General features: G+C 48.8%; 3 protein-coding genes across 3 annotated transcripts; all 3 read left to right on the top strand.

The window, feature by feature from the left end:
• Positions 1 to 1,939: 1,939 nt before the first annotated feature.
• Positions 1,940 to 3,893, top strand: LOC123088454 (WAT1-related protein At3g30340). Its single transcript, XM_044510664.1, has 6 exons — positions 1,940 to 2,180; positions 2,271 to 2,333; positions 2,419 to 2,535; positions 2,648 to 3,050; positions 3,144 to 3,295; positions 3,459 to 3,893. Exons 1-6 carry the CDS (start codon positions 1,990 to 1,992, stop codon positions 3,583 to 3,585), a joined length of 1,053 nt encoding a protein of 350 aa, XP_044366599.1. The 5' UTR covers positions 1,940 to 1,989; the 3' UTR covers positions 3,586 to 3,893.
• Positions 3,894 to 4,313: 420 nt separating this feature from the next.
• Positions 4,314 to 6,857, top strand: LOC123088453 (WAT1-related protein At3g30340). Its single transcript, XM_044510662.1, has 5 exons — positions 4,314 to 4,673; positions 4,836 to 5,015; positions 5,704 to 6,133; positions 6,237 to 6,388; positions 6,505 to 6,857. Exons 1-5 carry the CDS (start codon positions 4,483 to 4,485, stop codon positions 6,665 to 6,667), a joined length of 1,116 nt encoding a protein of 371 aa, XP_044366597.1. The 5' UTR covers positions 4,314 to 4,482; the 3' UTR covers positions 6,668 to 6,857.
• A 207-nt stretch (positions 6,858 to 7,064) lies between these two features.
• LOC123084456 (pectinesterase inhibitor 8-like) lies at positions 7,065 to 7,685 on the top strand. Its single transcript, XM_044506050.1, has one exon. It carries the CDS (start codon positions 7,065 to 7,067, stop codon positions 7,683 to 7,685), a length of 621 nt encoding a protein of 206 aa, XP_044361985.1.
• The last annotated feature ends 2,915 nt before the right edge of the window (positions 7,686 to 10,600 follow it).

Here is a 10,600-nt window from a genome sequence, read left to right as displayed (position 1 = left end):
GAAAATACTTTAAAACCAGAAAAAGAAATAAAATCGGACTGGAGCTTGACACAATGAGCGTCAATTAGGAATTTCCCTTAAGAAAGGAATTCAGAATGATATTTAAGTGCCGGCCACCCATTTACATCTAACAGTAGGCCCAAGAAATCCAATAACATGGCACATGAGGAACCGCCTCCACATGGCTCATTTGGTCCAAATCATGACAGCAGAAACTGGTCTCCTTTCTTTGTGGCTTTACATGGGAAAAACAATGTTGGTTAGTGCTTTGCTACTTTCTGAGTCTAGCTTCCCAATACAAAAAGACCAGAAGATCTTCTAAAAATGATAATTTAATCAGCGAATTTTGTTAGCATCTGATTAAGGCTATCCATGAGTGTGACAGGCACTAGGCTCTCAGATGTTAAGGTTAGCATCCGATCTGCGGTAGATTGCATTGGGCACTAGGCTAATCATACCAGTTAGTTAAAGTTCTCTTTCTACAAGATGCTCTGATACACACAATCATTATATTTCTTCCTTTTTCTCAAAACAATTATATTTCCTTCTTCTAAAAAAAAGGCAAATCTCTCCCTTTTTTTTTGACAAAACTTCTTTTTACAAGATGCACTGATAAATACAAACATTTTATTCTCATAAAATGCAAATGACAAGTTTCTCCTTTTCTTTTTTGACACACGACCTTTTTTTCGTGTCAGGTTAAAGGCAGCTTTTTATCAGCATGGAGGAGAGTCAGCACTTTTCTCAGCCATAGGCCTATGGCAAAAGCCAGTGCCTTCTCTTTTCTTTGCTTCTTAAGTTGCTTTTGCTTAGGGCATGTACTGTGACTGGGACAACACCCTACTGTTCCCCATCTAACTGTCCTTGCAGGCAGCTAAAGCCTAGTAGGATAGGGCTGCAGATGTGGCTTAGATTGTGATCTGCATGCAAATCAGTTGATAAAGGTACATTTTGCTTTGCACTCTCATGAATCACCATCCTAATTCCTGAACAATGTTAATTTGCTTTTATATGTGATCCAGTAAGTTACCTGAACATGGATGCTAATATGCACAATTCAGCAGCTTGTCTGGATCCAGTACCCCTGCGGTAGGAACAAGCGGCGGTAACATCGTTACCGCAGAAAGCGACGAGTGGGCGGGTGCTCGCTGCACAATGTGCGCAGGCAAAAACCTTGGGGGAATTAGTTTTGTGTCACCGCACCGGGTCTGGATCTACTAGCGGTTGTCGGCGACGAAGGTTTTTCTTATTGCTGCGTCTAGGAGCTAGCCTGGCATTGCTGGCCGTTTCCTGATCAAGAAGTAATGTGCAGTTGCAGCAAAGTGTAGTTCTACCATGTGCGCCAATGCCGCATCATACCGACAACCCGCTTTCGCGGCTCCTCTTCGCAACTGGGAGCTGCTCGTCTCTCGGCCACGCCAATTCCCATTATCAAGGGAGATGGATGAGGCAGGGAGCTTTCATACTAGGTGATCACCCCACTAACAACTCACCATCCTGCTTTCCTTTGGATTCGCTCGGACGGGACAGCACCGCCTTTTCTGCGCAACTGAATAGCTCTGCATCGCCCTTGCCATGATGAGAATAGGGTCAATTTTGTAGCCCAAACAAGGGCCTGCCAAACCCACCAAAGTGTGCAAGCAGTGGAGTCCTTTCCATAGTCACCGCCAACTCAGCAACGGAGGAGATGCTTCCACCAAAATCAAAATGTCTTTGCGATTCGTGCCAGTAGCTTCTCATGGCACTGAAGGAAAAAAGAACATGTCGAGATGGACCGTTTCATGCCAATAAGTAATCGCATTATGTGTTATCACTACCACCTTTTCTTGGAGGGTAAAAGCGTCATTGCTGCGTATCCTCCGTGACATCTCTTTAATTTTCAGAAGGATCTCCGTCTGGTAAAATATGCCTATAAGTAGTCCATGACAAGGGCATCATCATGGCAATACAAGTGAAGGAAGGTGTGTCAAAGATTCATTCAGCAGCGCAATGTGGGGGATGGCGCGCATCGATGAGTGGAAACCGGTGATCGCAATGCTGGTCTTCGACCTCATCTCTGCCGTGACAACGGCCCTGATCAAGGCGGCGCTCGAGGAAGGGCTCGACCGTCTAGTGCTCATCACGCTGCGTCAACTGGTGGCCACGGTCTTCCTTTCTCCGGTCGCATTTTTCAAAGAACGGTACTGCATAAATTTTGATTTGCAGAAGATGATCAGCAGAGTTCAGAACTTATCCTAGAATATGATGCTACTGTTGTTTTTTTCTTTCAGGAACACACGGCCTAAGCTCACACTGGAGATCCTCGTGTACCTCTTCTTCAGCGCAGCGTTAGGGTACGGTTGGCAAACATAGCATCACAGCAATCACTTCCTGATATGATTCTGTTTGATTCATCATTGATTTTTCCTCCCATTTTAGCGCCGCGCTCTCTCAGTATACCTTCTTCTACGGGCTGCAGTACACAACAGCAACGTTTGCAATAACTTTCACCAACCTGGCTCCAGTGCTGACTTTCCTCATCGCGGTCTTGCTCAGGTGTGTGTGTGTACCAATTTTCAAATTTACCTGGTGGTACCTTGCTCATGCACCTTGCTCCTGCCAATATCTGAAACCTTCCCTCTGGGAATACTACCCATCATGGATGTAGGGTGGAGTCACTGAACATGAAGAACAAGGCAGGAGCTGCGAAGATCATCGGGACGCTCATGTCGTTCGCCGGCGTCATGCTCCTGACCCTCTACAAGGGTGTGGCCTTGACACACCAAGCAGAGCCTTCAGGCCAGCATGCAGAAGCAGAAGCAGCAGCAGAATCTGGCAAGAAGAGCTGGACCCTGGGCACTCTAGCATTACTGGCAAACTGCCTGTGCTTCTCCTTTTGGCTCCTGCTGCAGTCCAAGCTCACCAAGAAGTACCCAGCACTCTACTCCAGCACTGCATACATGTTCCTCATCAGCTCCCTGCAGGGAGGTGGCCTGACAGCGGCGATACAGCGGAGGGCATCGGTGTGGGTCCTCACAAAGCCAGTGGAGATTGTTACAGTACTATACACAGTAAGATCTTTTTGTTGCAGTTTACCGAAAAAAGAGTTAAGAGAACTCTAGTGAATTGACTGAACCAAAGACCACTTGTTCCATATGTTGCAGGGAATCTTGGGGTCTGGAGTGGGATATGTACTGATGACATGGTGTGTGGAGAAGCGAGGGCCGGTGTTCACTTCAGCCTTCATCCCCATCATCCAGATCATGGTTGCCATAATTGATTTCTTCTTTCTCCATGAGAACATCTACCTTGGAAGGTAAACCTGTCTTGCCTGAGTTATTAAATCACTACGGTATCATGATCAGTCATTCATTTCCCATATTCAGTTTATGAGTGATTTTTTACACTTTTGTACTTGTAGAACTGCAATGCCTGGTCCAAATGGCATCATCTTTTGTATTTTTGTTTTGGCCTTGCAGTGTGCTGGGATCCATACTGATGATCATGGGCCTCTATATTCTGCTGTGGGGAAAGAGCAGGGATGCCTCGGCGACAGTACCACCTGCCAAAGAGGAAGAGGATAAGGAGAAGCAAATCAAATCATGAGGACCAAAACTATGCAATTCTTAGATTGTAAAACTATGGCATATATTCCTCCTTGGTTTCCTACGCCTACGTAGTTTAACCAAGAGGAATGCTATACAGTACTGTTAGTAATGCAGTTGTCATATGCGTTTTCGCTCGCACAACGAGACGATACGTCGGGCTAATTTCTGCCTAAATGAAGCCCAAATTCTTCAGGTGATAAAGAGCGGTGGGCATAGGTTGCCCATATCTCAGTACGTTAGAAGGTCACATCTGTCACACTGAGCAAGAAAAGAAATAAAAGAAAAGAAAAGAAAATATTCTCCACACGATTTTTGTACGACCACCCCACGGTCCTGTGGGGGCGGCTATATCGAATCAATGCTTTGCGATTTGATTTTGACCTAAAGAAACATTTTGCTCACCAAAGAAGAGACAGTGGGCATTGGGTCTCAGAACTTTCTCATGGGAAGGCGTTCCCCTAAATTGTTCCTTGTAGGTCCTAAATCGGGCTCATGCCAAAATTTTCAGTGCTAAGACAGCATCCAATGCCCTACAGTGTAGAAGAAGGCCATGCAGGAAGGATCACAAGCTATATTTTGCTTGCCTTACTTTGTTCCTCCGCACTGTGCAATAAAGAGACAGCTATTCGATTCAGCCGGGCGCGCAATTTGCTCGATACGGCAAATTTTCCACAATTATTCAGACATTAAGAGAACAAGCGATGTGCTCCTCTCCCCCGGGCCATGTTTTAGCCCCCGGTCACGTGTGCGAAAACGAAACCGCGAGTCGGGGACATGCCTTCAGATGCCATTTTCCGGACCTTCGGCTGTCGCCACCCCTATAAAAACCATGGCATAACCAGAAACAAATTGCCCATCAGATCATCGAGGCGGGCGAGCAGACCGAGAGAAAAAAATGTGGAGTGCAGGATGCGTGGAGCAGTGGACGCCGACGGCGGCGATGGTGGCGACGAACGTCGTGATCGCCGTCATGACCGCGCTGCTCAAGCAGGCGCTGAGCCAGGGGATGAACCGGCTGGTCCTCATCACTTTCAGGCAGATGCTGGCCACTGTATTCCTCGGCCCCATTGCCTACTTCAAGGAAAGGTATCATCATTACTATTATCAAAAGCAAAGGCAGAAACAGATCATCATGGTGATAAAAGCAGCTGCTAGTACCAGTACTAGCACCAGTAGTCGTCGTTGGTATTTCACTGTCGCTGATCATGCACATGAACTGGCCTTTTTCTTCTTCTTTGCTCCTTTCAGGAAGACAAGACCAAAGATCACTGCTGAAATCTTTGCGTACCTGTTCCTTAGTGGAATCCTCGGCCCGGTGCTGCTTCAGTACACGCTCTTCGTCGGGCTGGAGTACACGACCGCAACGTTTGCTGCGACCTTCGGCAATCTGCTCCCGGTGGTTACCTTCCTGATATCACTCGCTTTCGGGTGGGTAAATGTTCCTCCTTTGTTTCTGTCCAGAAAGTCATTTTCTTACATGCAGGTCATGTGCAAAGTTTCATATCCTACTATGTAGCACTATTATAAGTTTGAATTGATTCTGTTTGAACACCTCTAACATTATTTCCGTTAATTAAACTACTACAATAGCACCTTGAAATGCACCAAGACCCTAATAGCTAGTTTGATTATGTGCTACTACTTTTTAAATCTGTTTTCATCAAATCTAGCACATGGTAGCATCTTGAACTGAACCAACAGCAAAGGAAAAAGACTTCGGCTTTACGGACCACATCGATAACTTCACCTATGAACAGAAATTTAACACATGATTTCCTAAATCATGTGAATCAGAATCAAACACTTTTTCATAAGCTAATAAGTTGCATTGCACACCCATGTGATTCACAAACACAATCACTAGAACACCAGACAAATTCAAATGAATTACATCCATAATTTGTGCTACTGCTAGGCACTGTTTCAAATAGCCCGCTATAGCTCCGCTATAGCACGCTATAGCGTTTACAAAAGGTCTTGCGCTAAGAGACTTTGGTCCAAACAAATGAACAAATATTTTAAATAGCGCGCTATAGCTTCGCTATAGCACGCTACAGCATTTGAAAGAGGTCCGACGCTAAGATGCTTAGCGCGCTATTTAAAACTTTGCTGCTAGGTATGAGACGCTGGAGGTTCGGAGCAAGTCCGGGAGCGCCAAGATCTGCGGCACGCTGCTGTCCCTCACGGGGGCCATGACGCTCACCTTCTACAAGGGCGCGTCCCTTACCCACCACCTCCACCACCACCTGCCTCCGGCGGCAGCGGCGGCGGCGGCGGCGGCCGGCGTCGAGGAGCAGCACCGGAGCGCGGCGCGGTGGGTGCTGGGGTCGGCGTCGATGCTGGCGAACGTGGTGGGGTTCGCGGGGTGGCTGCTGCTGCAGCGGCGGCTCACGCGGCTGTACCCGGCCGTGTACTCGGCCACGGCGCTCATGTCGCTGCTCAGCTTCGCGCAGGCGGCGGCGCTGGCGCTATCCACCCAGTGGGGCGCCGGCGCCGCCGCCTGGCGGCTCCGCGGCACCGTCGAGATCGCCGCCGCCGTCTACTGCGTACGTGGGATCCGTCGATCCGTCAAGGATTGGGCTCAATTTGTTCGATCCCTGACGATTAAAGATGCAAGATTTTGATTGGGGGTTGATTTGGATTTGGCAGGGGGTGGTGGCGTCCGGGGTCGGGTACCTGCTGCTGACCTACTGCGTGGAGAAGCGGGGGCCGGTGTTCACCGCCGCCTTCAGCCCGCTGGCGCAGATGTTCGTCGCCGGCATCGACCTCTGCGTCCTCCACGAGCCCCTCTACCTCGGCAGGTCCGTCCGCCATTAAACTCAACCCACTCTCTGAATTTTTCGTCAGAGTGCTCTGCATCACACAGTGAGCTCATTCAGTGTCGACTGATCTGATGATGATGACATGATGTTTGCAGCGTGCTGGGGTCTGTGCTGGTGATCCTGGGCCTCTACCTCGTGCTGTGGGGCAAGAGGGAGGAAGCCGCCGTCGCCGCAGCCGCCACCGCCGCTCCGGCGAAGACGGTCGAAGCAGCAGCAGCTGGCCACGGAGACGTGGCAGAGCAGCAGGAGAGAGTGTGACTCTGAACCGAAGCCTGAACTGCAGCAAGGCACGCGCATTTGAAATTTTGAACTAGAGAGAATATGATGAACTGAAACTACTAATCAACACTGTACTGTACCGTGGGAAATTTGGATGAGAAGAGTTGTGATCTTCACATGAGAGTGAGATAAACAATGAGATGTTGGTTGATGGTGTCACTCAACTCCATCTATAATTAGGAGCCCTGATTAATCGCCATTCATTCTGTGTCGTTCGTTCATGTCCGAATTAGCAACGGTCGATCTCCGGCTTGGGGCATGGCCGACACCTCACACCTGTGTCGTCCTCCATTGACGGACCCTCACCCCCACGTACGAGCTCATAAGTGATAAATAGCCATGGCGCACAACCACGCTCCTGCACGATCGAGGCAGCATGGCGAAGCAGCAAGGAGGACGCGTCCACACCACGTCCATGGCGGCGCTCGCCACCGCCATGGCCGTGGCGGTCCTCTTCCTGGCCGGGGCGCCGCGCACGGCGCAGGCGGCGGTGCTGGTGGCGTCGGCGGGGATCGAGGAGGCGTGCCGGGGCGCGGCGATCCGGGACGCGGGGGTGGACTACGCGCACTGCGTGGCCTCCCTCTCCTCCGACGCGGAGGCCCGGGACGCGGCGGACATGCACGCACTGGCGGCGGCGGCGACGCGGATGGCGGTGGAGCATGCGGCGGCCACGGAGGCGCGGATGGAGGGGCTGGGCGAGGCGGAGGGCAGCCCGCGCGCGCGCGCCAGGCTCGGCCGCTGCACGGAGCTCTACGGCGCCGCCGCCGACGTGCTGCGGGACGCGCTGGACAACATCCGGGCGCGCGTGTACGGGCGCGCCGTGGAGCAGATCGCGGCCGCGCTGGGCGCCGCCGAGCGGTGCGAGGACGCGTGGAAGGGCGAGGAGGAGGCGCGGGGAGGCCGCGGCGGCGTTGGCGGCGTCCCCGTCGCCGGGCACGACAAGGAGTACGGCCGCCTCGCCGTCGTCGCGCTCGGGATCACCAGCGGCATCGCCTGACCGTCAATCAGCAGCTTTGCCCGACTGACGTACTAATATAAGAGTGTTTAGATCATTATTTTAGTATTCTAAACACTCTTATATTAGTTTCCTAAGGGAGTAGTAAATAAAACGAAATGGGATTAATAATGAACGAATAAACCCTCTTTTTTCAACATGGCTGCATAAGATAGTTTGATGGTATGTGCAATGTTTTTACATTGAGTGGTATCAATGGAAGACGAGCGTGATAATAAAATGTAGCCATGTGGTCTTGAAGAAAAATCGATATGATCCGTACAACTAGCGAATCTAAGACACCTTAAGTGTCATACTAAGTCTTACATTATCTCGTACAAAAACGTCTTACATTATGAGACTGAGTGGATGTTTTTTCTTTTGCGAAAATAAAGGCCTGATATTGATTAAAAGAACTGAATACAACCCTACAAGGAGCATATTACAGCAAACACATGCGACCCAACCATGCAGGGAGAGGACACGTGGAGGGCCGCGAGTAACAAACATTGGGACAGCCGATCGACGCTGCTCCACCTTGAAGCCTTGCCGCCGACAATCGCCATCAAGCAAAACATGTAGCCGCACACCGGTAATGAAGATGATGACCAACAACCTAAAGGAGGACGAAGATGACTTCCTCAAGCAGCCTCTTGAGACACACGATTAGTAGATCATCGACGCCAAGGATCATGTATTACAACATGCGCCGGAGAGGAATAAGCCCGTTGGATGGGCTGTGAGCCTGTGACCTCCTTGTAGAAGCTAAAGCAATGTTGAAGACCTGCTTGCCGATGATCTGTGTCCAAAGACAACAAAATGGGCCTCCAGTTAAGGAGCTTGAGACGGATGGCCGCGTCTGCAATGTAGTATGATAAAATCTCCAAGTCAAGTGAAAAGAATCGTTGCCCATCCATGGAAGAAGAGAGAGTATGCAGCGCTTCCAAAGGAGCTTGTTATTTCAGATTCGTAGAAACCAAAAGTGAAGCACAAGATCTGCACGAATAGAAGTTTTGTGTCCATAGATCGGATGGGGGTAAACTGGTAGGAGATCAATGGGAAGGGAAAGGGGCAACTATATATCTAGTAGGCACAACCCTTCGTCGACGGCTTAGCACCACCACGGTGCCAAGAATCAAAAGGGGAGAAAAAGGGGCCTTTCCCTATTTTTTCCATCCGTGTAGTAGACCACCATAGATAAAATGAACGTTGTACTAAAAAGAAGATCAAATAAATGTTATCATAGTTCCTAGAGTGAATTCAAAGTAAGAATGGGGAACATCTTACAACACATTTGGTTCGCCGAATAACTTGCGGTTTCTTCTTACAGCGGTTTGCAAAACCGTAGCTAGCATTTGTCTCGCTGTCGACGTTTCCATAACAGCGCCCTCTGATATAGCGATTCATAAAATTAAAACCGCCCCATTCGGAGGTGATGAGAAAATCAGGACTTGGCCTATTGTCAAAACCATTTGATTTGAAGAAGGAAGCAATGAGTATCTCCAAGATGCTACATAGGTTCAAAATTTCAAAGATTAATCGTTCAGATGGTATTCTTGTTAAGTATAGTTTTGACAATAGGTCAGATGATATTCTTGTTAATGATGGTCCGGCCCGTGTGGTGACTTTTGTAATGAGTGATTGTAATAACCCTCCGTCCTTTGAAGAGTGTACTTCCAACTTTGTTGGAAAGTCAAACATTTTTATGTTTGACCGTAATTATACAATAATATACCAACATTTATGTCATCAAATTAGTAGCATTAGATTCATAATAAAATATATTTTCATCTTATACCTATTTAGTTTCACAAACATTGATATATTTTTGCATAAACTCGGTCAAACATTGAGATAGTTTGACCTTTCAACAAAGTTAGAAGTACACTCTTTAAAGGACGGAGGAAGTAAGTAATAGTATATGAGATGGTTTTAAAAAAACGTATTGCATAAAATTAATCGGAAGCGGCGTGTCCGGCAAACCGAATGCGTTACTTGGGCCGAACCAAACGCATCGTTAGTAGATGAGGGCATCAAATAGTTATCTGTTTTTGTCGATGTGCGTTCCGTGAGCAAGCGCAAAAATATTGGCTGATTCATAGTGTGAAAACAGCAACTTCCCTGATAAATATACTTCCATCTAAATTAGTGCCACCAATGCGTCTGTAGTCCAACGGTTAGGATAATTGCCTTTCAAGCAATAGACCCGGGTTTGACTGCAAATTTTTCCAATGTGCTGCCACTTGTTCCATGACATTGATTTTTTATTATACTCCCCTGTCCGGAAATACTTGTCGTAGAGGTGGATGTATCTTTTTCTAGATGACACTCTAATTTTATTATCTGTGCTTTTGAGGATGCTAGATAATTGTCCGTGTGTTATTACTATTTTTTGTTTTTACATCATTGGTTGATGTAGATCCGTCCTCTTATACGTCCAACCGACAATTAGAGTATCTACATCCGGACATCTCAAACGCTTGGATGGACGGCCCGGTCATGAAAATTCGACTTAGATGAGTGCCTCAAACGGACCTCAAACGGCCGGGCTGACCGGCACCCCTCATACAGTCCAAATATGGGCAGATATGGGGGCACCTGGACGCGTCCGCCACGCCGGAACTGATAGACCTACCCCACCTCAAATTACATCAAATCCACCCCCTCAACCTACCACATCCATTTGCTCTTTCCTCTCTTCTTCCTCCTCCGCGCCTTCCATCTCGCAGCTTCGTCGTCGCGCGCGCTCCGCCGCCTTTCCAAGCCTTTGCACCGCCAGCACCGGCACCACACTCCTCTCTCCCGTCCTCGCCGTCGAGGACGTCGTCGCGCGGCCCGGATGTGAACGTGGTATGTCCGGCAACTACCAGGCTCCCCCTTGCACTCTGTGTTCGACACATTGTCCGACGTGGATTTTT

This window comes from Triticum aestivum, chromosome 4A, assembly GCF_018294505.1.
Source record: "Triticum aestivum cultivar Chinese Spring chromosome 4A, IWGSC CS RefSeq v2.1, whole genome shotgun sequence".
Classification (NCBI taxonomy): Eukaryota; Viridiplantae; Streptophyta; class Magnoliopsida; order Poales; family Poaceae; genus Triticum; species Triticum aestivum.
This window is presented reverse-complemented; position numbering and strand designations above follow the sequence as displayed.